This window comes from Suillus discolor (assembly GCF_016758755.1).
Source record: "Suillus discolor strain FC423 chromosome Unknown F5147scaffold_50, whole genome shotgun sequence".
NCBI classification, from domain to species: Eukaryota; Fungi; Basidiomycota; class Agaricomycetes; order Boletales; family Suillaceae; genus Suillus; species Suillus discolor.
In genome coordinates, this window is record NW_024541297.1 from 50,998 (window position 1) to 73,659 (window position 22,662).

The 22,662-nt window shown below is 46.0% G+C and overlaps 9 protein-coding genes across 9 annotated transcripts; 3 read left to right on the plus strand and 6 right to left on the minus strand.

Annotated features, from left to right (window-relative positions):
- Positions 1–1,505: 1,505 nt before the first annotated feature.
- F5147DRAFT_310654 (uncharacterized protein) lies at positions 1,506–3,832 on the minus strand. The gene is made up of 15 exons (XM_041429159.1): positions 3,767–3,832; positions 3,526–3,697; positions 3,224–3,466; positions 3,144–3,173; positions 3,074–3,093; positions 3,010–3,024; positions 2,919–2,957; positions 2,827–2,855; positions 2,754–2,767; positions 2,669–2,704; positions 2,447–2,506; positions 2,253–2,387; positions 1,964–2,201; positions 1,856–1,907; positions 1,506–1,800 (listed from the first exon to the last, which is right to left on the minus strand). The coding sequence occupies exons 3-15, from the start codon at positions 3,339–3,341 to the stop codon at positions 1,597–1,599; spliced, it is 990 nt and encodes a 329-aa protein (XP_041289887.1). The 5' UTR covers positions 3,342–3,466; positions 3,526–3,697; positions 3,767–3,832; the 3' UTR covers positions 1,506–1,596.
- An 838-nt stretch (positions 3,833–4,670) lies between these two features.
- F5147DRAFT_536185 (uncharacterized protein) lies at positions 4,671–4,835 on the minus strand (the record flags this gene model as incomplete). The annotated part of the gene is made up of 1 exon (XM_041430157.1): positions 4,671–4,835. A coding segment is annotated over one exon (165 nt), but the record flags the coding sequence as incomplete, so codon positions are not given.
- A 617-nt stretch (positions 4,836–5,452) lies between these two features.
- Positions 5,453–6,535, minus strand: F5147DRAFT_708582 (uncharacterized protein). Its single transcript, XM_041438138.1, has 2 exons — positions 6,462–6,535; positions 5,453–6,409 (listed from the first exon to the last, which is right to left on the minus strand). The coding sequence occupies exons 1-2, from the start codon at positions 6,477–6,479 to the stop codon at positions 5,777–5,779; spliced, it is 651 nt and encodes a 216-aa protein (XP_041289889.1). The 5' UTR covers positions 6,480–6,535; the 3' UTR covers positions 5,453–5,776.
- Positions 6,536–8,648: 2,113 nt separating this feature from the next.
- F5147DRAFT_310865 (uncharacterized protein) lies at positions 8,649–10,309 on the minus strand. Its single transcript, XM_041429160.1, has 12 exons — positions 9,958–10,309; positions 9,870–9,902; positions 9,800–9,819; positions 9,733–9,747; positions 9,641–9,679; positions 9,554–9,585; positions 9,484–9,497; positions 9,345–9,435; positions 9,186–9,245; positions 8,993–9,127; positions 8,705–8,942; position 8,649 (listed from the first exon to the last, which is right to left on the minus strand). The coding sequence occupies exons 1-11, from the start codon at positions 10,028–10,030 to the stop codon at positions 8,897–8,899; spliced, it is 558 nt and encodes a 185-aa protein (XP_041289890.1). The 5' UTR covers positions 10,031–10,309; the 3' UTR covers position 8,649; positions 8,705–8,896.
- On the plus strand, positions 9,958–11,146 carry F5147DRAFT_310868 (uncharacterized protein). Its single transcript, XM_041429161.1, has 5 exons — positions 9,958–10,306; positions 10,362–10,536; positions 10,587–10,724; positions 10,795–10,878; positions 10,936–11,146. Exons 1-5 carry the CDS (start codon positions 10,292–10,294, stop codon positions 11,004–11,006), a joined length of 483 nt encoding a protein of 160 aa, XP_041289891.1. The 5' UTR covers positions 9,958–10,291; the 3' UTR covers positions 11,007–11,146.
- On the minus strand, positions 10,936–12,973 carry F5147DRAFT_310876 (PLP-dependent transferase). Its single transcript, XM_041429162.1, has 3 exons — positions 12,040–12,973; positions 11,844–11,986; positions 10,936–11,794 (listed from the first exon to the last, which is right to left on the minus strand). The coding sequence occupies exons 1-3, from the start codon at positions 12,800–12,802 to the stop codon at positions 11,339–11,341; spliced, it is 1,362 nt and encodes a 453-aa protein (XP_041289892.1). The 5' UTR covers positions 12,803–12,973; the 3' UTR covers positions 10,936–11,338.
- Positions 12,974–15,860: 2,887 nt separating this feature from the next.
- F5147DRAFT_310958 (uncharacterized protein) lies at positions 15,861–18,297 on the plus strand. The gene is made up of 11 exons (XM_041429163.1): positions 15,861–16,197; positions 16,255–16,383; positions 16,438–16,555; positions 16,606–16,688; positions 16,741–16,976; positions 17,027–17,093; positions 17,141–17,189; positions 17,214–17,218; positions 17,246–17,376; positions 17,428–17,557; positions 17,611–18,297. Exons 1-11 carry the CDS (start codon positions 16,186–16,188, stop codon positions 18,049–18,051), a joined length of 1,401 nt encoding a protein of 466 aa, XP_041289893.1. The 5' UTR covers positions 15,861–16,185; the 3' UTR covers positions 18,052–18,297.
- Positions 18,298–18,591: 294 nt separating this feature from the next.
- F5147DRAFT_708601 (MBOAT, membrane-bound O-acyltransferase family-domain-containing protein) lies at positions 18,592–21,152 on the minus strand. Its single transcript, XM_041438139.1, has 13 exons — positions 20,825–21,152; positions 20,702–20,769; positions 20,236–20,610; positions 20,080–20,183; positions 19,871–20,018; positions 19,791–19,820; positions 19,665–19,755; positions 19,623–19,639; positions 19,426–19,574; positions 19,203–19,377; positions 18,991–19,138; positions 18,865–18,931; positions 18,592–18,809 (listed from the first exon to the last, which is right to left on the minus strand). The coding sequence occupies exons 1-13, from the start codon at positions 21,081–21,083 to the stop codon at positions 18,770–18,772; spliced, it is 1,671 nt and encodes a 556-aa protein (XP_041289894.1). The 5' UTR covers positions 21,084–21,152; the 3' UTR covers positions 18,592–18,769.
- A 118-nt stretch (positions 21,153–21,270) lies between these two features.
- F5147DRAFT_708604 (casein kinase II, regulatory subunit) lies at positions 21,271–22,490 on the plus strand. The gene is made up of 6 exons (XM_041438140.1): positions 21,271–21,396; positions 21,443–21,445; positions 21,510–21,658; positions 21,713–21,822; positions 21,870–22,336; positions 22,386–22,490. The coding sequence occupies exons 1-6, from the start codon at positions 21,341–21,343 to the stop codon at positions 22,423–22,425; spliced, it is 825 nt and encodes a 274-aa protein (XP_041289895.1). The 5' UTR covers positions 21,271–21,340; the 3' UTR covers positions 22,426–22,490.
- Positions 22,491–22,662: the final 172 nt, after the last annotated feature.

Here is a 22,662-nt window from a genome sequence, read left to right on the forward strand (position 1 = left end):
GCATGCGCACTCTCTTCGGCCTCGCTAGCCGAGCTCAAGGTGTAACAGCCCTCGGATTACTCTTGGCCATTCTGCGGCATGGCACCGGAGAGCTCAGACAAGCGTGACAGAGTGGCTGGAATATATCTCACCTCATCCGTCGCCTGAAACGCTTGAATCGTTGAGCTATCATGATTATATCAAAACGCTAAACAAAGAGATCGTAAGCATAGAGCAAATTCAATACAAAGCGCACTGTATTCAATGCATCGCACTGGCAGATACATCCTGATTCGTGATTGATGTTGAGTATTTCTACGACACCATCCCAAAATCAAAAGGGAAATTGCACACGGGAGACAATAAGCCTGTAACACGCTAGAAGCCCGATTTCTGATTCCTCATCTCGATGGCATTGTGTTTCAGTGAACTTCTATCCTGTAAGAGTGAGATCTGTCAAATTGGGAAGACTAGACGTTGGGGCAGGGACAACCTGTGGTGATGAGCTTAATTGGCCCAAGCTACGAACACAGTGATAGTTTACATGCTGACTAAGCTACGGAAAGTACCTTGGAGACCGCAAATGCACAATCCCTTGGAACCCTACTCAAACTTAGTTTGATGTTACCACCTCATACGCATATAACTCAAGTCCAAGGAGCAAAATTTTACCATCGCGCACGATGTTTGTCACCAGCCAAAACTTTAATGCATGTCAGCAAATCAGAAAAATCACATAGTAAGTATTTGCTTTTGGCAGTGTGACACCCAGCCAATGATCGCTTTCAAGTTCAAACGTCTATATTTATAGACACTGCCACAAACAACGGAAACCGTTGAGACCCGGTGCTCTGCGAGCCATCCTAGGAGATAGTATATGAGACAAGGAAGACGGTATAGTACGAATAGCCAATAGAGTATGTTTTTGATGTTGATGTTTTTAGTGTCTTACTCTGAGCGCTCTGAGCGCTCTCAGCCTCGATCGGTCGTGCTTAGCAGGTGCTCCAACAGAATATCGTGGCTGACAGTGCTGATGCCTCATCAGTATTTTGATAGGTACACTCAGGCTTGAGGCTTTCTGACTTGAAGCTCCAATTCTCTAATGCTCTAATTCTCCATTTCCTTCTCGGTACCTCATCGACATCTCCTTACCATACCTCATTCGCGATAGGGGCGTACAGCCAATCCAGGAGTTGCGCAATTCATTCGCTCATTCTCCGTAGCCGGCGGCCTAGATGGGGGAAAACGCATCTGAGCACCTATGAGTTATCAGCCATATGTCCGTGCTTCACGCCTCACAATCACTTTTTCATCATTCCTATGTTCAGTCAGCGAAACTCCGCAGGCGCGTAGAGTGTCTGGGCACTTTGACTGATCTCGTTGTAGTTCAATATCGGATATCAGGGAACGGGTTTGTTGCCAGGTATTCCAGATAATTTCAACTTGCCACTTGGTGCAAATGTGGGTGGGTAGCTACTTCATTCCAATAGTAATGCAACAAGAAATAGGTTGGCGTAGATCTTTCAAATATACTTCGAAACACGATATGTTAAATAAATATCACGACAGATCCTGCACCAATCTCTCCTCCCTGTAGACCACTCGGCAAGTATGTCCCTATACAGTACTGCTAGTTGATACATGTACATGCTCCTGGAAGACAATCGAATTCATGCTAGTTTCTGCATCGTAGTGGGCCACAAGTTTGGCGCTATATTCTCGAACACTAAGGATGAGGCGTGGTCCCAGCACAAACATCTGCACGCCCAATAAAATTTGAACAACACTACTGAGTATCTGAGCTCCCATGGATGATGAATTCTACAAAAACAATGATCAGTGGTTACACGCAAATGTCAGTGACAGCTCGGCGCACAATGAGTTCTGGAGAGAGATAAGCAAGTTGGAGGCAAGGGACACCAAAAAAGCTAAAATGTGGGGAACTTAAGCAGAAAAGATAGCCGTATTCACATTACAAGCTCACCTTGCAAAATAAAGCACGTGAGATTGTATCAGCACTTTGAAACAGTCTCCGATGGTCGATCCTGTCGATGGGCCGAATCGTCGCAGTTCACGGAAGTGTTTTACAGCGATCCAGATTGAAAGACACAGTGCGAGAACCTCCCAAATAGTGCTGAGGATCCAAGTCATTGAAAACAGAAGCTGGGTGTCCTGCTCAGATTCATAAGCGCACATATATGTACCAGAGATTATCCACGCCTCTGGTTTTCGTTCAATGAGCCGTGTTCTTCAATTTAACAAGTAAAGCTTACCCTCTACAGTATCCTTGAGTGCTATTGTCATAATGACTCCGGAGGCGATGTTAACAACCAGGAAGACAATAACAAGAAAGATTAATATCATTCTAGACCTCTCATACATGGCATACAATCGAGCAATCATAATGACTTGCATTATTGTTGGAATCGAGTCAATATCACAAAAATATCGTAGCTGGGTAACTCACCGCCCAACATGACAGTTAGGACCACAGTCGTCCCATTCGTTGTGTAGTACAAAATGTTACCTGAAACACCCCATTAGTGAACACCCTCATAAGTGCTAATATACCACACTCCGACTCACACCTATTGAGTCGTTATGTTGAGCCAAGCTCGATGTTCAGAATTTCACTCACCCCTACATATGAGTGTATTAATTAGATAGTAATAAGATGGTCGTGGAATACTCACTGCATCTGTCAGCGAGACAAATGGCACAAGTTCTGCGTGCTGGCGGTCAGAAAAATCGAACACGGCGCATATTAGACATACGTAGAACATTGGCACTAATTGTCAGAGATGAGTTATATTAGCACGGTGCCAAATTGTTAGCCTCGACACATACATAGAATATGGTATTCCAATATAGCGTATCTAAAACATTGGGGAGTCAGCACAACTTGCCAACCACGATATAACACAACATGAGGTACGAACAACTAAATACAGCACAGTCATGAGAGACCAGCTTTGCTTCTGTCGCGAATTCATTGTATTCTCCTGTTTTTCTTCTAATCTTGTTACTCACCCATATTAGTTCAATCTATGACATTCTTAGTGAGATGGCTGCTCCGGCAATAACACCGACATACCTCTTGTCCGAGTGATAGAACTGGAAACATAGTGAGAATATCACCGGTTTTCGAACACTGTCCTGCTTACCCCAATCGTATACAACCACGCCGGCCGCGACTACGAAACCATAAGTCAATGTTAGATCGAGACATCTTGATGCGACAAACCTATCCAATAGCTACTACAGATGTTTGAATTGATTATCGGCCACCAACTGGGATCATTTGAGACTACCGTCATGTTCAAGGGGTGGGGAATGTTGGTGGTTGTACCAATAGCGTTCATGCTACGGTCCAGCTCTTTTATCGCCGAATCTGTATGTTGGAAATGAATATTTAATCCAACTTATTATTAACGCCATTGTAGAGGTGTTCCGTATGGAACCATGTGGCCATCAATCTAGCACAGGTCTAAGCGTGATGTGATCGTAACATGCATCAGCACTCTCTTGGCCAAGCTCGAGACTTACTAACAGCTCCCGAAACTGCTTTTTATACACAAGGTCGCATTCTGTCGCATGGCACAATGCCAGACAAGAAACACAGCAGCGCACTATATTCGGTAATCCGATTATGCGCTTGATGAGATTGTAATGTATTGCACTGGCAAACACATCTTGACCCATGCTGTGTGATTGATATCTGTTAAATACAAGACGCCATCCATATTAGATCGAAAGAGAAGTCGCACATGGGAGAAAAGAAGCCTACAGCATGCAAGAAGCCCCGATTTCTGATTGTACAAGCTCGTTGATGTCCATTGTATTTCGGTGATCTTCTTCAGGCCCGACTTGAGCTGTAGCTGATATATGTTACGAGTCCATAGCAAGATCTATCAGATGAGCAAAGGACGCCATTGTCGGACCTTCGTCATGCTCAGCAATTTCGTGGGCAGGCTATGATAAGTCGCACCGTAGTCTAACGATTCCACCTTGCACATGCATAGCTGAAGTCCGTAGAGAAAACAATATCTTAACCGCGCTGTTTTCACTATTTCCGATTTAGAACCTGGGATATATGTCGGCGAATCAGATGAGATCGCATTGTATTCGCAGTTCGCGGCTTTCACTCACCCATCCAATCATTGCATTCAAAATTCATAGCTTATTGACTCGATGCAGAAGTCGAGGATACGAAATATGCAGGCAGCTCGACATCAATTGTGGTTTCTCCTTCTCTCGAATTACTCCTCCTAGTACCTGACCTGCGCCCTTTGAACCTTTCCAGGATCTGTTCAGTAGAGCTGAACCACCTTCGGTTTCAGAGCAAGACGCTGCCTTGCTGTCATGATTGAAGGTGGCCCGTTAGTAAATCTTCTTGCGGGCGCTGACATAGATAAGTCGTGTGGCCTCCACTTCTACGGGCATATTTTCACATCATAATTGAAGCACTTTGGATCAAAAAATATCAGGTGGGGCATTTATTATCATACAGACACACCATTGCTTCAGAATCCCTATTCCACCTTCACAGGGTGCTGACGATGCAATTCCGAAGTAGTCACATGTCGTTACATGCAGATGAAGCATACAGTAAGCATTCCATTTTCACGTGGACGTGCTCAGCCTGGACGGTACAATTGCTGCGTTCCAGAGAAATTACCACACGAACGTTCCTATACCGTATATCCACCCTTTCCATGGTGCTCCGAGCGCCTCAAATACCCAGATATCGTTAGGTGTCTTCCATAGGCTTCGACGTCGATATGTTGTTTGAGAGAGGGAAGTTCGACGGTTGCAGTCACTGTCAGGGCTTCGGATTTCGAGAGTAGGTCCATCTTGTGTTGGCGCAGGTCAGTGCCATCGAGTATTAAATACATGAAATTTATGATATACTTATCTGTGGCACACTCAATCGCGATGAATCAGGAACTGCCCTCGACGGTAGTTAAGGAGAAACGAGCACCGAAAATGACTTGTCGAAGGGATCGTAGAATGTGCCCACATCATCAGTGGATCGGCGAGTTCTTGCTGATGAAGCGAATATGTGATGGATGTTCAGAGAAGGTGCTTTGATGGTTGCTGGATGTGTTGTCGTGATAAGCACGAAATGGCCGCTGTGCTTTGCAAATGAACGGTTTGTGAACAGCGAATCACAGCTTGATCGACGCACCGAATAGACAGTCGGCGGTGAGGAGATGGAAACTTAGTCACGATGTAAGTGACTGGGACTCCCGAGAGCTGGCAGGGCCGATTACGTTGTGGTTGAAGGCGCATTGAGGCAAATTGTACGTTAGTCACCGGCTGTGTTCGGTAAAGGCACTAAACGCGCTGCTGAGACTCTATGCTGATGGACCAGAGAAAAAACTGGCCGCTTTGAGGCAGAAGCACACGATACTGGACACGATAAATCAATATTAATAGCAGTGTTTGCAGGCGCGCACAAAACATATAGTACGAAAGATACGGGGTCTCTGTCTGTTCTCGGGCAACAATAAACCCAGCGCTTTGACAAAAGCAGTGTCACTTCGGCAATTGCCGAAAGTCGATGCCAGACTTTGAATATGAAGCGTGTATTTGAGTGCAATTCAAGCAAGTAACCACGGGGCGTTATATGTACCTACACCCCTCGACATTTTCACTACAAAGCCATCTGGACAACACGATGCAAGCCAGCTATATACAAACCCAGTACTCAAAGGTTATGCTACTTCTACCATTCGGGACACAACGCTGATGGTAGTCCAGAATTACAAGTTCAACTTGAAAATGTGCAGCCCATCTATAGATTGAACAAATCAGACAGATTTTCTTCACAATCGCTCTCCTCATCGTTGTCTCTTTCGGACTCTGCGCACTTCAAACACCAAGTTTCATGCAACCTCCAGAAGGTTTGGTGCGAGTCCCGAAAACGTCGGTTGTTCTGGACGCACGCGAGATCTGTGTCGCCGACAAATTCTACTGCATCATTAATCCCAGGCCAATCCTCTAGCAGCCAACACATGTTGTCTTGAAGACCGGACAGCTCTGTTTCCCTGACGATGCTGAAAAAACAGCAGCGCCTGAGATAACCGAGCGTGTCCTCCACCCAATTATGGCTATTCCAGCAGGGAAGATCGCGGACGATGACAACTCTTGTAAGGAGTGTCTCCATGGCGTCGAGCTCCGTCCTGCTCACGCTTCCGACTATACAACTTCCACGCAAGTCCTCTGGGTTTTCGAGAGGTTGGTCGAGTCTGATATCGATGGCATAGTTTTTGGAGTCTCCTGCGATCTGATACGTGTTTCCGATGCCAGGACTGGTTTCGACGTAGATAGCCCAGTGAAGTGGATAGGGCCGTCGGGGCTCTTCCTCGCCTCGCCAGAATTGGACAACTTGAACGTTATAGGGTTTAGTTTCTATTTTCGAGAATCGCTATAGGACTTGCTAAGTCGCAGTTCGCTGTATTTTACGATAGTGTGCTTACCAACAATGTAGACGACATATTGAACGAGGATGGGAGTGTGTGAGGTTTGAATTCATCGGCGACTTGTATTTTATACCCAGGCCCTTGTGGCTTAAATTTTTCTTTTTAGGAATGTGGATGCAACGTGACGTTCATTGTGTTCGATGACTATGCACTTTGGGTGGACCACTGATTACCTTCGCGATCGAACCACTTACAATAGCCCATTCAAATGCAATAGATGTCTTGAGCTCCACTGGGCTAAACCCTGCTAGGTCGCAAGTCCACACCCTCCCGCTCATTATTGTTACTGATCGTAATGTGGATTCAAGGTTTCAACAAAATTGTCATTTTTCATACTCCGTGAATACTCTGAGCTTATCGACCTTGGTTTGGTTTTAGTTGTCATAAAACAAGGCTTGGAGGTCGACGTGGTTCCACGCGCCACAATTCGAAGTGAGGTCGTTTGGCAGAAATTTTAGGTACAACATGTTTTGGTGTGTGTAAACTAAAGGTGTCGTAGAATTAAAGGACATTGATTCGACTGTGAGCGAATACCCTCGTCTTCGCTCGAGCCACCCCAAACCCGGGTTATCGACATCCCCAGCCTACACCTATAACGTCAAAAGTCAACCCATAGGAGGCAGCTTTGAGGTGGGTGTTGATTTTTTTAATTTGCAGATAATTAGTAACAAGGTTCATTATAGTCATCAACATCCACAGAGAGTCCATGCTCATAAAAAAGGTGCATCAACTATCGGTACCATGGGAGGTAGCTTTCAGGTGTGTTGTCTCTGAACTCTCGATCCTTAATACTAACGGTTTATCATAGTAGAAGGAATGACGGTCTTCCTTTTATTCGATCTACCCAAGGCTGTAAACTCACAGTCAACCTGTACTCTTGTGCTGGTGCCAATATTGTGTATAACTCAATGCCGCACACCATACTCTTACCAATCCAAAAATGCTCAACTGCTCTTGTACGAGAATGTCTGCGGCATCTTGCATCTTTAGGGAGCGGTTCCGCTTCACAGGATGGAATATAATCAACGGTACAGCATAGTTGACATCGACGCGTCACTCTCACCGATTCCTTGAATCATTGCCATTAGCTATTTGACGCAATGTGCTTTCACAATGTGTGCCTATGCGAAGACTTCGGAACATCTCATCCGGTTCCAAGAGAGTTGTAAGTTTATGTTCTACACGACACAGAGCCCATTCACATACTGATGCACAGCACCCTGCTAGTGCACTACAACTCTATTTATTTCTGATGTGGTCAGCCATGTTGACGATGGCCAGATTCTCTGACAGTCAAATACCCTTTCAAAGTTGCGATGTGCTATCAGCCATCTTGGCCTCTGTGAATCACGGCTATCTCAACTTCCCTCTTTATCTTTAGCTAGATGATTAAGTATTCTGTGACTAGGTGTAATTTCTGGTTTATCAGCTGTTTGGGTTTAGACACGTACCCGTGACAGCAAATTATCATCTGACGTGATGCAAGCGATCATTTGCTTGTCTAAGAGCGACTGTGATCGATGCCAACGGGTATATGTAGGTATGCACGTCTCTATCTCGTTTTGTGCTTTACTCTGATGGTCATGCTTAGCAGGATGGACTCCATTGAGCAGAGCTTTGCAAGAACCGTGTTTTGCATTTGCACTGGTAAACGTTACCGCAGTGCAACTCGATCGTGGTATCAACTGTCTGGGCGACTCATACTGATTCTCGGCGTATTGTAGTATCAGCATCAAGGACTGGACGGTTCACTGAGTTCCAGTAATGGTGATACAACAAGAAATAGGTTTGCCTAGACCCTTCAAATATACTTCAAAACACTATATGTTAAATAAATACCACAACGAATCTCCATGCAGAACGCTCGACAAGCATTTCCCTACACAGTACTGTCAGTTGATACATGTACACGCTCCTGGAAGACAATTGAAGTCATGCTAGTTTCTGCGTCGGAGTCGGCCACAAGCTTAGCATGATATTCTCGAATGCTAAGGATGAGGCGTGGTCCCAGCACGATCATCTGCACGTCATATAAAATTTGAAGAGTACCAAAGAGTATCTGAACTCCCATAGAATTTGAATTCTGCAGAAAATGAGCAGTGGTTACCAGCGCTCGTTGACAGGCGGGCACACCTCGAGCTCCGGAGGGATGATAACAAGCTGGAGGCAAGAGACGATAGCAAAGCTAACATGTGCAGAACTTGAGCAGACAAGAAACCACATTCACACGACAAGCTCACCTAGCAAGATAAAGCACGTGAGATCCTATCAGCACTCTAAAACAGTCCCCGATGGATGATCCTGTCAATCGGTTGAGTCGTCGCAGGTCACGAATTTGTTTTACAGCAATCCAGACTGCAAGACACAGTGCAAGGACCTCCCAGATGATATTAAGCATCCAAACCATTGAGACCAGAGGCTGGATATCCTCCTCAAATCCGTATTTGCACATTTATGTGCCAGAGAGTATCAGCTCCTCTGGTGTTCGCCCAATGAGCTGTGTGGGTCGTTCTTCAAGTAAAGCCTACCTGCTGTGGTGCGCTCGAGTTCTATTGCCGCAATTACTCCACAGGCGATAATGACAGCCAAGAAAATAATAACAATGAAGATAAGCATCATCCTGGATCTCTGACACATGGCATACAACCGAGCAATCATGATGACTTGCATCATGTTTCAGTCGAGTCAATATCACTGAGGTATTGCGACTGGGTAACTCACCGCCCAGCATGGCAGCCACGATAATGTTTATTCCATTTATTATATAGTCCACAATAATGCCTGAAACACCCAATTAGTGATCACGTACTAGGATCCAACACTCCGACTCACATCTATTGAGTCATTACATTGAGCCAAGTTCAATTTTCAGAATCTCACTCACCCCTACACATGAGCGTATTCATTGGATAGGCATGAAATGGTTGCAGAATACTCACTGCATCTGTCAACGAGACCGATGGCATACTTGCTGTGTACCCCGGTCAGAAGAATCAAACACATCGCATATGAGACATACGCAGGACGCTGACACTGATTATGAGAGACAGCTATTAGCACAGTACCAATTTGTTGGCCTCGACACATACACAGAATGTGGTACTATTCCAACATAGCGTATCTAGAATATTTGGAGTCAGCACAACTGCTATAGCATAGCATGAGGTAGTACGAACAACCAGATACAGCATAGTCATAAGAGACCAACGTTGCTTCTGTTGTGTATTCTCATATTATTTCACCTGATATACGAGGCTCTATCACTCACCCAAATCAGTTCAATCTATGACATCATTCTTAGCGAGTTGGTTGCTTCAGCAATAGCACCAACCTACCTCTTGTCCGATGGTTAGTGCTGGAGATATCATAAGAATATTAGCGACTTTCGAACACTGTCTTGCTCACCCCAATCGTATACCACCACGACGCTGGAGGCAACTGCCAGACCGCAAGTCAATGTTAGATCGAGACATCACCAAGTGATACGACGAACCCGCCCAATAGGTGAAAAAAATATTCGAACTAATTATCGGCCAAAAACTGGGATCATTTGAAACTACAGTCATATTCGAGGGAGTGGATGATGTAGGGAGCGATCTAGTGTTTCAAGTCGTGCTAGATATCATCGGCGCTTGTATTGCCACAATCGGCATAGTAACTTAATCGTCAGGTGAAGTAAGTACCGCGGACCGACGGGAGTACTTACACCCAAACTTGTGATATGATATAACATTCTGGAGCTTCCAGTTGTCGGTCTCCATTTCCTTCAAATTCGAAGTCTACCTTCATTATATATTGAGTGTGTTTTTCGCACTTTAGCGCAGGACATGGTTCGGTTCAAGGTAAAAATTTGGTTTTCAACAGTATATAGCGTGTTCGCTCATCTGATCAAACAAGAATCGCTGGCTCCTTGTCGAATTCGTTGACACGTCTACGGTGGACGCTTCCGCTGAAAAAGGGTCTCTAAGCACACGACCCCTGGACGGAAGGTTGATCTACAACGCTCTTCGCGACAGCGTTGTGACAAACTTTGGCGACACTGGATGGGGAGCAGTAGGCATGTCGTTGAACGGTGTGTATATCCTTCGTAATACTCCAGCTTTTCATCTTAAATAACTACAGTCAAGTACTTTTCACCGCTCACGAACCTCTGTATCATTCGCGTTGCACGAGATCAACATCGAATTGCATGGGGTGCAGTCACGCTTCTCACCAACATCCACGATGTCAGGGTCATTCCGCGTGTTATTCATGTCTCAGGTAAGGTTGTGTTTTTGTGGGTGTCTGCCGTTCTTGAAACAAATTCTGGAATTGCCAACATATCATGTAGGCACCATCAAACATACGCAACTCTCTGCAATCGCACACAACCGAGAAGTTATTGCGCGGTTTCGAACTAAACTCAAAAATACCGGTAAGCATAGTGGATGCAGATGTGGGCGGGTTGCTCAATTTCTGTGTTGATATGCAGCACTCCATCATGACTCATACGACGATTATCTTGCGCGAAGTACTCGTGAGATAGAGGCTTTGCATGACTGAATCAGTCTGGGGGTATCGTGACCCTTGTGACTCTGAGGAGCTCTTCAGTTCTCTCATTTTTGGTGGTGCGCTTTGAGCCTGCATTCTCAGATTGCTCCCAACGTCCACCCTTTGCTGCACGAAACCTGGCTAGCGTCAAGAGTCAGCATGGTACATATACTTGCAGTCGTTCGCGCGGCCCTGGCTCAAGAAGGCACGCGTAGGAATTGCGTAGGAACAACGTAGGAATCACAAGCGAAGAGACGGAGGAGCAGGATAGGAATTTGTGACGCGGTGTGTATGGCTACATTTCAAGTCGACCAAGATTATGTTATGCCTCTAAAAACAATATTTTACAACTTCGACTCCATCCATACTCCTACACCCTCTCCTTCGGCCACACTCAGCCACTGTCTTTCGACTTCTTTTTCTCTCGCGACCCATGCCTGTGCCCAGTCGACAATACCATCTACCAGTCTCTTTACATCGTCACGAGTGTGTCCTGCGTGCAAACATACTCTTACTCGAGATGTTCCCACAGGAACTGTGGGCCATGTGATTGCTTTTGTAAACAGTGGTTGTGGAAGGGAGGCCAGATGTGCAGCAAGGGAATGTGGATGAGGCGTGAGGAGAGGAATGATGGGTGTCGGGGGAGGAAAGGATGGATCGGACGGACTATTTGTGGAATCCTTATGATCATCCGTGCGTAGATGGCCAGGCAAGCAGAGTAGTTCGGGTGGAGCTGACTGTAGGTGGGGTCTTAGAAGCTCCAAGAAGTACTGTGATAGATCTAGGAGATGCAGCGCGAGCTGAGTCTATGTTAATAACAGGTTTACGAACTTTCGGGATACAGCTTACCACTTCTGCACTTCCATTCTCCAGCATATCAAAGGCACACTCGACGCCGATGATATTTGCATACGTGAGCGTCGTGGTGTATATCAGTGGACGGCCATAATTCAAGAGGTAATCCCGTATGAGTTCGGTAGTGAGTATCGCAGCTATATCGATGATCAGGATGTTGTGCAGCAATGTAAGTGACAAAAACTCGCACCTCCTGATCCCGCAAGCGCCTTCCCGAACGTATGCAAGCGCGCCAGGACGCGTCCCTCAAGTCCTAGCGCAGCAACCATCCCTCGACCCTGCGGGCCATATATCCCTGTTGCATGCGCCTCGTCCACTATCACATATCCATTATTCTTTGGCAACAATTCTTCAACGCAGTGCACGATTTCGTGTAAGGGTGCGAATGTCCCATCCATGCTATATAGGCTTTCCACCGCAACGAATGCGCTTGCTCTCCCATCTCGCAGATCATCTCGCTCGTGGAGTAATTTTCGCAACGATCGCTTGAGCGCAGCGACTGAATTGTGTGAAAATTTGATGAGGCTGGAGGGATCTACTCGCGAAGCACCCATCCCATCATGCACAGATGCGTGGATATGCTCATCGTATAGAATTACATCGTCAGGCTGAGGAATTGCGGAGAAGAATGCAACGTTTGCATCGAACCCCGAGTTGAATAACAGTGCTTTTTCAGCGCCGAAGAATCTTTCCAGTCGATTTTCGAGGGCGACATGGGCAGGTGTTGGTACAAGTAACCGAGAACCACCTGATCCGAGTATTTTAGGGGCAGTGGAAAGAGCATGTTGGAACGCCGTGCGAAGGGTCGATGATGTAGCCAGAGAGAGATAGTCGTTAGATGTAAAATCTGCAGAGGGGAGCACTGGAGAGGCTGAGACAGGGAGACGTCGGCGAATGTGCCGTTTTTCTCGGGATGAAAGGGCAGCGGCGAGTTTATCGTTCAAAGACGACATTATTGTACAATGATTGGATGTTATGAACAAAGTACATGGGGCGATCAAGCTTTGGGCGTGACACAATTTGGCACCTTACATATTTTGAACGGAGGTAGAACGGCCTTTATCTGACTTGGTACGATGGTGATCTTTATGATAGTACAGAGCTTACGAGGACGAGAATCTAATCCATTAGCTGCAGCACAGAAAACCCTTGCTTTACAGTTGATTAAGGGAAATTTTTGGGAAGTTGTTTTAAAACTTTAAAAAAAAATTGACTGTGCAACATGTTGAGTATAACTCAATCAGTTTAAATTTACATCTGAGCGGGCTCTAGAAGCATGTGTGCCTGATAATCGGAAATGATTATGAGCATTAATGCGCCGTCGTTGGAAATATTGTCTAGCATGCCTCATGTCCAAGACCCATTGACAGCTTGGTCTAGAAAACTCGCAGAAATCACTTGCCCCTGCAAGTTGTCGGACATGTCATGGAAAACCCTTGACAACCAACCAGGAAGGATTGGACATTTAATAATATACTCCAATCTACGAGTAGACGTCTCTGTGAATGCAGCATGACGTGCGAGGCACCCTAGAAAATGATAAAATCTAAATTGTGCAGGGTTACCACGTACCGCAATATAATCGAATGATCATCAACGTAAGGCTCGCACCATCAACCCAAGCAGGACTAAGCTGAAATTTTGGCAGATTTTACCCTCTTTTCTCACTTGGCCCGCTGTGTCAAATCCATGACGATATGATACAGGAGGGCCGGGTATTTCCGACCATTACAGCAGGCGACACGAGGGTGCTAAGAAGAAGGTGCACACTGTGCCCGTCAAGATGATGGAAAAGGGATATTACCATACCAAAGCAATGTGTGGGAAAATCCTGAAGAAGGTAATAGGAAAGTTGAGCTCGACACAGCAAAAGTACATCCCATATCACTCACATATTTGCAGGAATGGATGTTGGTATCCCAAACATCTATTCAATTACCGCTCATCAGAGTTTACTTGAATACTGTATAGACAGCGTCTAGCCTCATCGGATGAATGTAGTAATCACCCCTTGCTAAATGAATTGCAAAGTAACGCGCCGACCTTGCGGTTGGCAAACGTGTGCAAAACCAGGCTTGGAAAAAAACACCGCCCCGATCAGTCACCTCATCCTGATTATCTTGGACAATGGGATCCGATCTGAGTAATGCGACATGGCAATACTGGGTGTTCGGCGTGTATCGGTTTTACCCTCAAATGAGAATCGCCATCCCATCCGAGTATTCACTGTGTGTGATAGATCAACCTGTTGGATAATCATGCGTCCGGCTTCTGGCATTTCATCTGTAATCCGAACTAGGAGGCTGGTGGGTTATCAAGGCTTCAAGGTAGATGCAAAGTAGGATACACACAGATGCAGCCCTTGGTATTTCTCATTTCATTGTAGACAGCATCAACTTTGACACCTTGACGTGAGCAAATAGAAATGTAGAGACGGTGCGAGTCGATGCGAATGCTTTGGCAACGAGGAGACGCAGTGACAGATCTTGACCCTTAAGGGCCGCCTGTCCAAGCAGATGGGCCCCGCAACGCCAGTGTTGCTATACCCTGAGCACCCTGAGTCAGCTGCAAAAAGCGAACGTCGTATTAACGTCACGGCGTTGAAGTAGTCTGCGTGGATTGATAAATCAGAAGCTACGTAGAAACTGGTTAGCATGTACCCTGATGGCCTTATAGGCCTTTCGTACGTCGCATGTTGAGAATTTTGCATTTGATCTCTAGTCTGCCAGCGGACGCCGGGCGTTATGTCATAACCGGTGACAGTTCGTGTGCGGTGCCGCGGTTTATATTATGTGGCCACCATTCCATTCTGTGCTAGTACTAGTACTAGGTGAAGTTTAACGGCAATAAAATTTGAGTAGATCGCTGTCAGATTAAAATAATTACCTTTCTCTCTACGATGCCTGATGCGGATAGAAGCACTTCCACGGGCAAACGCGAAGAAATCATTAGCCAGCCATACCCAGTGGCTGGAATGCTGGAGTTGTCAGCCAGAACCAAATTTTGAAAGCTTGTTTCGGGATATTAGTTTACAGCCTGAAGAACATGCTGTCGGGGAGAGCCCACCAATGAAAGAACTCACTTCCTTGCTGGGGGTTCTCGTCTCACACATGAACGTAAAGCCATGATCATTTGAATTCCAGGCCAGAAGCAGATCATGCAGGCAGCCTATCCAAATGGAGCATGATGCGGTGCGATCGGTGGCTGAACAAGGTCACACCGGCAGTGAATAATCGTATCAGATCTACCCGCAAAGGGTAGTTCAAGGCAGGCCAAGTACTGCAACTAGAGAGGTTGAGTTGACAGCAATCTGAGGGCAGTTCGGACGTTCAATCCAACTGTGATCAGTGTATTCCCTTTGTATATTTCTCCCAGTTTACAGCCTATATTGCCTGGCATTATATTATCGCCATTAGGCGCCGAATTTATCTGTAGCTTGTGTCAGTATATGCGACCATTTAACAATAAGAATCATGACTTGACATATATATCAAAGTCGAGATCGCTGTCGACGTCTCAAACTTCTCTCTGTCCGCGGATTTAGAGCCCGGCGGCAAACACGAAACGATCTTGAAGCTTGACCTGTACCTGCATACGCGCTTATAGGTGCAGTGCCTCACAGATTAGAAATTTGATGGTCGGTAAGAAACATACGATCATCGCACGGATGAACTGTCGGATCCGTTGGGGTTTGTAGACCAAGAAGTTGTCGTCGCTTGACGTTCTATACAGACAATCTTTAAACCTTGAAGCTTCCAGACTTAGAGGGCTTGAAACGAACTGTGTTTCAATGCAGCGCTTGTTGAGCGCTTGTGCATCTAAGTCCTATATTTCAGGATAAACCAATAATTGAAAAGATTACCACTTGTTGATTATGTAATCATGCATCGTGTTTGCCAGCGACGCTATTACTTGTGGCTTGGAAGATAAGTGAGGCCTTGAGCGCCTTGAGGCCTTCATTAGTCCTATAAGTATAACCACTAATGCACAATTGTAACAAGCTTCTTACCTGAGAACCCCCGAAGTTTGCAAGAACCAGCTCCTCATGCCGGCATCTCACGACGAGCGCTCAAGTAGGATCAAAATTACCAAAGGGACCCACGTGGAAGGTTTGCTGAGGATGCACCAAATTGAATTTTCCACCCTATGAAAGTTCCGTGCAAGTCGCCGTTCACGTGCCGAGGGCAGTTGCAATAGGTACTTCGGTAGTTCTCCTGCTTTTCTTTTTTTGGCACTGGTGAAGACTTTCAAACTATATATTTATGTGCCTCCATTGCATATGACGATTTCCCGAGTAGCCCTTATTTTTTCGACTTTCTTACCTTTGTTGGCTTAGATGTCTGGAAAAGTATGTTATATCTATCCCATCTGATGCTAGGCACATCTATTGACTCAACCTCTCCAGGCAGAACTGTCCATAAATTTTCTTGTCGTCGGTGGCGGGATCGCAGGTCTTTCATGTGCGATAGCATTGAGACGAGTCGGCCATCATGTTGTTGTTCTCGAGCAATACTCCGATTCAGATATTTCGAAGGTCGGTATCCCACAACTATCCACGTCGTAGCATTCTCATTGTGCCACTGGACAGATGTCGCACGGAGGCATTCGGTTGCCTCCAAACGTCTCGAAAGTTCTCTTCCATTGGGGCCTCGAGCGCGCTCTTCGGAAAGTATCCCTAACGTCCAGTGCTATGGAGATTGAGATTTGTTCGTATATATCAGCACATTACCTCCACTCTATAACTGACTATCTACAGACGAAACCGGCGAGTTTATTGGTACCCATCATTGGAAAGAAGAGGTTCTCCGAGTAACTGGAGGAGATTTCCTCTTCCTGCATGTATGTGTAATCTCCTGCCCTCGCTTCAGATTAATCTCATCTGTTCATACAGCACGCCGGTCTCCGACAAGTTTTGTACGATGCTGCTATAGCAGCGGGCGCTGAGGTGCTGGCAGGCACAACAGTTGTCTCCGTAAATGGCGATGGCCCCCGCGTGACGTTGTCCACGGGAGAAACACTGCTGGCCGACGTGATTGTCGGCGCCGATGGCCGCTCGAGTATAGTGCAACAAGCAATCGTTGGTAATGATGTTCTCGACGCAGCGCCATATCAATCTTTATTCTACAAGTAAGCATTGCCTGGACTTTGTTAATTTACTCGTCGTCTAACTGCCTTAGTACTACTGTCCCGGGAGCACTTATGAGAGCTGATCCTGAATTGGCACCTTTCTTTGAACAACCCGTCGTAAGTCACAATTGTACGATCATAATTGGCTTTAATGTAATGTTCAGGAGACTATGTTTATTTGGCTAGGCAACAATCGCTCGGCTGTGGCATTCCGTATGGTATGTTAACATTCGTGAGGTATCGTGCTTAATCTAACAGCTCCTGAGTAGGGGGGTAAGGATGAGTTTGCGCTACATCTATGGGTGCCTCCCAGGCAAAAGGGGCTATCCGATGATGATTGCTGGGGAGGAGGCCTCGACTTAAAGGAGATGCGACGGCAGCTTGGAGAATGCGAACCGAGGTACAACGAATCTAGTGAAAATTGTTTATTCTGGCTGATTGAAAATCTCAGACTCCTAAAGATGACCAAATTGGCTGCCACACCTTCCCGTGTACAGGTCAAGAAAGTTCCACCGATAAAGGATTGGGTTGATAAACACGGTCGTATGGTAATTATAGGCGAGGCTGCACATCCACTTCCAGTATGCTATAACTTTGACCATGGGATGGCCTGTTGGACTGACACTTCTTTCAGGCAGGATCCTTACAGGGCGGCGCGATGGCTGTGGAAGATGCCGCTGTATTTGCAAGACTTTTCTCCCACCTGCGAGACAGGGAACAAATATCAACATTTTTGCATGCTTTTCAAGATCTTCGGGAAGATCGTTGTGCCAGTGTTGTGCATACGGAGCATTGTAATCTGTATTTCCAGATGATGCCGGCTGGTCCTCAGCAGGAGCAACGCGATCAGGAGATGCGTGCCAAGACTGCTCAAGGGGAAAGCGTTTTCGGTGGTGGCGAAGCTTCTGAACAATGGGAGCAGCTCAAAGAACTTTGGGGATACGATGCCGAAGATGAAGCCGATGATTGGTGGGTCAAGTGGGGCCTTCTCCGTGAGCGAGCCAAGCAGCGATCATTAGACATGGAAGCAGAAATGAATATCGCACGACTGAGTTGTCTTGGCATGCGATCATAACAAGTGTTCTCCCTCTCTTTATTATAACATGTTTAGTGTACTCACATATATTGCTCATTCCTTTCGTTTAATCACCGTCGCTTTTAGGCAAGACAGTCATTTGATCATTGATTCTTTCTGTAATCTCGCTGCATTGCCATTCTCAGGACATATGGACATCATTACAGTTAATATTAGCGTTACCACTAGTATCGGCGTTGATATGTTTTGAACAAATTAACATATATGGGTTCGAGGCTCCTGCCTGATCGTTTGAAATTTGATGAACCGATCAATTCAGTGTCGTGATCAAGCACTCCCTCTGCTTATTGTGGCGTGAGAGCCTGTAAGAACTTACTTCAGGCTTTGGGCGCAGGGTCCACCATTGCAATTGGTTAGCTGTAATGACTCAAGGTCATGACGCGTCGATAGGTATTGGAACCTTTCAAAAGCCTCTCGTCACTAACAGGCCGGAGCTTACACCCACATTTGTACACAATGTCGTCGTCGTTCGCAGTATGCCGTGTCGTGGTCTCTGTCCGCATGCTCTTAGTGCTTCTGATCTTCTTTGGCCACGATGGGTTTTCGCTTGATCCTCGCGAACGGGGTTCTTGAACGAGCTCATTGAATGAATCAGGGTGACGAAGGAAGGCACGAGACGTCGTTTCCTATAGGTGCAGCACAGAACGCGGACGCTAATTAAGACCGCTAATGACGATCAATGACCTCAAGCAAATCATCAACACCTTCGGTAAACACCTCTTCGCATCTCTTCTTCTCTGAGAACCGAGTCTGAGTGATCACAACGCAAAGAGCTCCCGCGATAGAACGCACCGGTACTCAAACATAAGCTGCACTCCCACGAACATAATGCAACTGGCTGCAAGCAAGAAACAAAACCCTAATGGAGTATTAGATAGTCCAATATCACGCGGTGACAAAGAACAGAAGGCGCCCTACCTTGCCACGTTCCCGCCATCTGGCTGGCCATATACATTATCCCGTCCGTACCAATCACAAATCCAACAAGGTTTGCGGAAACCATCATTGACATGTTGAGTACGCCTCCAATTGCGCAGACATGGCGATACCATGAAAATTGCCCGTACTGATCGTGCGAGTTAAATGAGACGTAGAAGGTAAAAATGCCACGAAGATGGTGTTCGACTAACCTTTGTGTGAGGGAGAAGATACCTCGCAAGGAGCTCAGGTAAGATGAAAAAACTGACGAGCCATCCCCACGCAAGCAAGCGAAAGGATAGATCATGCCAGAGTGCGACAAATGTGAAGACAAGCGCAGTTGTCAGTGCAACGTTCTCTGTACCTCCGAGCGGAATGTAGATGTATCTGTATTCCAGTAAGTAAGAAGCCCGCACATGTATATAACAGCCGAACCGGACGATCCAGAGATTGTAAGACCGGTGCCAACTTCGCCAAAATCCAAGAGTAGAGTAATTATTGACCATGCACCGCACCATGTTTTCAGGTGGGTCGATACCGCTGGCCAAAGACCAGAGACGAAAAAACCTCCATGGTAAAAGCAGCTACTCAAATGGTCAACAGAAAACGAAACGCATCCAAAAAAAACTTACTTTTAACCAGACGACGACTGAGATTCCAAAATCCAATCATACTTAGCTCCAGTGGTGTATAGCCTTGCCAAGCCTTCATATCTTTGATGGCCACAACATACATGTAGTGTAATATGGACTCCATGGTCAGGAACTAACGAGGAAACGAACCAAGTAGCGGTATTGGACGCGTATGGGAATATCTATAGGGCGGCGCAACTGCATAAATGATGTAAATCAAAGCAAATCAAACAGAAAAGAACATGTACCTGCCACATGAAATTATTGAATGTCAGAATAGGGCCAGCGATGTACAGTGGAGGATAGAGGACATAGGTGATATAATTCCGATATGTATAATCTTCTAAAGGCAGTGGCGTGTTGGCTCTCTGCTTTTCGGTAGAAGCAGAGCTCAAGCTCTTCGAAGTGTATGAGTATTGAGACAGATATCGAACCTAGTTGCTCACCTCTCCTCCACTGAGAATTATAGGCCCAATAGTAATCCATATTGAATGACACCAATCTCAGCATAGTGATATTGAAGCTTATATGCCAGCGCGGATAGATGCCTTGGAATGCGTCCTGAGTGGAAAAGTCAGAAACTGTTGACTGATAAACATCTAGAATTACGAACCAAAACTTTTAATGAAGGGTGGAAACTGGCATACCGATATCCGCCATGTGTCTCATTAGCAAATAGGATTAAAACGTTAAAAACCCAGGTAAGCAGTGGTCCCATGCGCGATCCTTTGGATGTCTTAGCAATCCAGTAGTTGGCCGTCAGGATAATTATAATCTTGAAGACGCTCGTCCCGTGGAGACCAGTAAGGTACAGAACAGAGAACACAAGGAAAAACGGAATCAGGTAAAGCTTATCCGAGGGTATACTTAGGGCAGAGCGCAATGCAGACCGTGTGTATATGTATTTGAGAGCAATGAAGATCAGGACAAGGAATGAGAGTGAAAGTATGTTGTCGCGAAATGACCGATACTGGGTATCACTGTTATCCTGCGAGAATAAAAGTCAGAGAATTATTTTGTGCATGAAACAAGAGGCAGAAAACGGCCAGGACATCATGCCTACGAGATATGACACTCACAACTTCGCGTCCGAACATCCAACCTGGTGATAATCTGTGACGATAATATTGATAATGTGGATGTGAAGCTGATGACGTTCCATTAGCACTAGTGACAACCATCTGCAACGAAATTCTACCTACGTGAACTCAGGTGGATAGGTATCCACACCATAAGAGGGATCACAAACAAAGCGACCACATAATAGAAGATAAATTCTGGAGTTTTCCATCTTGGAGGTGGGCGCGGTTCGTTTGGGATGCGGCTCAAAGCAGGGATATCAACAGTGAGTGATGTAATTCCCCCTGGCTTTGGCGGAGTGTAGTCGAGGTCAAATGTCGAGAAATGGCCTTCTTGGTTTCGCATGTCTGTGGGCATATCAACCACTATGTCCTTTGGCATGAGCTCCGTATATTTCTGAAAGGAAGTTGCGTTGGTTCTGCGAGGTTTCAAGAAGTCGAGTCCATTGGCAGGCCGTTAGAGATTTACAGAAGGCAACTCGTCCACGTCCAAGTGATGCGAGAATTTTCTTCCTTATGTGGATGCTAGTGGTATTGCACCTCGGAAATTCGAATCGCATCATGGTTCCGCTGACATCTACTGTATATTGCCAGTCAGTTCCTCAGTGAAGGAATTTTTTTGACTGCATAGCTGATACAATGCTTGGACGCGCAGTGGACGACATTTCCACAGGCTCGGATTCTGAATACTCTAAGTGGGTCCTTTGTTGCCTAGCCGTCGCCCAACTGAAGCTGTGCTATTTCATCGGTTTCCAGTTCGGTGAGAAAGCAGTCACGACGGATATGTTACGTTCTAAACACAGTTGAAGTGGATCTCTTGGTTTCTTTCATCCAAGGGCAACGAATATTTCTGCGAAGTCGAAGAGGACTATATCCTAGATAGATTCAATCTCACTGGCCTCAACAACGAAGTTTCAAACTATGCCCAAGCGCTCGATTTAATCACGGATAATCTCGGTACATTTCGAAAGCCATATTGTTAGGTTGTGACTGAGAACCATCGATTCCCAGACGACGATATACAAGACGAGCTACGTGGTGCGCTCGATGTCCAGGCCCGTTTGTTGTATGGTCTAATCCATGCTCGATGGATTGTTACTGCCCGCGGACTGGCTAAAATGGTAACGTCTGCCTGCTCTTACCGCTAAGCCTCCTCACCTCCTTTCAGCTCGACAAATTCAAGCGAGTGGATTTTGGTCGGTGCCCACGAGTACTCTGTCAATCCCAGCCACTGCTTCCAGTAGGCCTCAGTGATACACCCTACGAAAAGTCAGTGAAGTTGTACTGCGGTCGATGCGAAGACGTCTACTCTCCCAAATCGTCGCGCCATGGCTCCATTGATGGCGCTTACTTTGGCACGTCCTTCCCTCACCTCTTGTTCCTCGTATACCCCAGTCTTCTTCCGCCGAAATCCGGCCCTGTTGATCCTACTCCAACCTCCCGTGGTATTGAAAACGACTCCAGCAGAAAAAGTAGGAGAGTTAAGGAAGAGCCTGAAATTTCCGAGAGTATCGGAGAGACAGCCAGCACTACGAGTGTTGCATTGAAAGCAGAAAGATATCGACCGAGGATATATGGTTTTCAGCTGAATGAGACTGCAAAGTTGCAAAGATGGCAAGAGGCTGTTCGTGATAGGTGAGTTGGTTTTTCATTTTCAAAGACCTTACTCATGCGTAGTGTACAGGCAAATAGTACGCCTCGAAGCGCTCGAGGACCTCAGTTAAATTATTTGTTTTACTCTTACAATCGTGATCATATCATATCATTAATTGGGCTTGTTATGTTGGAATCCACGTCCTGAGCAGCGTCAGCAAACCTCCAAAGAGAGTTCTCGCGAATGAAAGCGAACAAGATACCAAAATCCTATCTGCCTTGTTCTTCATCTACTCCAAAAGAAGACAACGATGGATACCATATGTTCTTGCCAGTGAGGAATAAGTCGAAAAGAGGTGTTGGCGATG

Bases quoted from the DNA above. Each gene is read 5' to 3' on its own strand.
- F5147DRAFT_310654 (XM_041429159.1), bottom strand. From the start codon at position 3,341: ATGAACGCTATTGGTACAACCACCAACATTCCCCACCCCTTGAACATG. The intron at 1,908-1,963 runs GTGAGCTTGTAA...CCCACATTTTAG, and splicing joins CACGTGCTTTATTTTGCAAG to CTTTTTTGGTGTCCCTTGCC. The intron at 1,801-1,855 runs GTGCGCCGAGCT...TTGTTTTTGTAG, and splicing joins ATCTCTCTCCAGAACTCATT to AATTCATCATCCATGGGAGC.
- F5147DRAFT_310865 (XM_041429160.1), bottom strand. From the start codon at position 10,030: ATGACTGTAGTTTCAAATGATCCCAGTTTTTGGCCGATAATTAGTTCG. The intron at 9,128-9,185 runs GTGAGTTACCCA...ACATGATGCAAG, and splicing joins CGTGGCTGCCATGCTGGGCG to TCATCATGATTGCTCGGTTG. The intron at 8,943-8,992 runs GTAGGCTTTACT...GGCGAACACCAG, and splicing joins ACTCGAGCGCACCACAGCAG to AGGAGCTGATACTCTCTGGC.
- F5147DRAFT_310868 (XM_041429161.1), top strand. The intron at 10,537-10,586 runs GTGTGTATATCC...AAATAACTACAG, and splicing joins AGTAGGCATGTCGTTGAACG to TCAAGTACTTTTCACCGCTC. The intron at 10,725-10,794 runs GTAAGGTTGTGT...CATATCATGTAG, and splicing joins GCGTGTTATTCATGTCTCAG to GCACCATCAAACATACGCAA.
- F5147DRAFT_310876 (XM_041429162.1), bottom strand. From the start codon at position 12,802: ATGTCGTCTTTGAACGATAAACTCGCCGCTGCCCTTTCATCCCGAGAA. The intron at 11,987-12,039 runs GTGCGAGTTTTT...TCATCGATATAG, and splicing joins GGCGCTTGCGGGATCAGGAG to CTGCGATACTCACTACCGAA. The intron at 11,795-11,843 runs GTAAGCTGTATC...ACATAGACTCAG, and splicing joins AGAATGGAAGTGCAGAAGTG to CTCGCGCTGCATCTCCTAGA.
- F5147DRAFT_310958 (XM_041429163.1), top strand. The intron at 16,689-16,740 runs GTATGTGTAATC...CTGTTCATACAG, and splicing joins GAGATTTCCTCTTCCTGCAT to CACGCCGGTCTCCGACAAGT. The intron at 17,558-17,610 runs GTATGCTATAAC...CACTTCTTTCAG, and splicing joins AGGCTGCACATCCACTTCCA to GCAGGATCCTTACAGGGCGG.
- F5147DRAFT_708601 (XM_041438139.1), bottom strand. From the start codon at position 21,083: ATGCCAAAGGACATAGTGGTTGATATGCCCACAGACATGCGAAACCAA. The intron at 20,770-20,824 runs GTAGGTAGAATT...GAACGTCATCAG, and splicing joins ACCTATCCACCTGAGTTCAC to CTTCACATCCACATTATCAA. The intron at 18,810-18,864 runs GTGCGTTCTATC...CTCGGTTCTCAG, and splicing joins CAGCTTATGTTTGAGTACCG to AGAAGAAGAGATGCGAAGAG.
- F5147DRAFT_708604 (XM_041438140.1), top strand. From the start codon at position 21,341: ATGCTTGGACGCGCAGTGGACGACATTTCCACAGGCTCGGATTCTGAA. The intron at 21,823-21,869 runs GTAACGTCTGCC...ACCTCCTTTCAG, and splicing joins CCCGCGGACTGGCTAAAATG to CTCGACAAATTCAAGCGAGT. The intron at 22,337-22,385 runs GTGAGTTGGTTT...CGTAGTGTACAG, and splicing joins CAAGAGGCTGTTCGTGATAG to GCAAATAGTACGCCTCGAAG.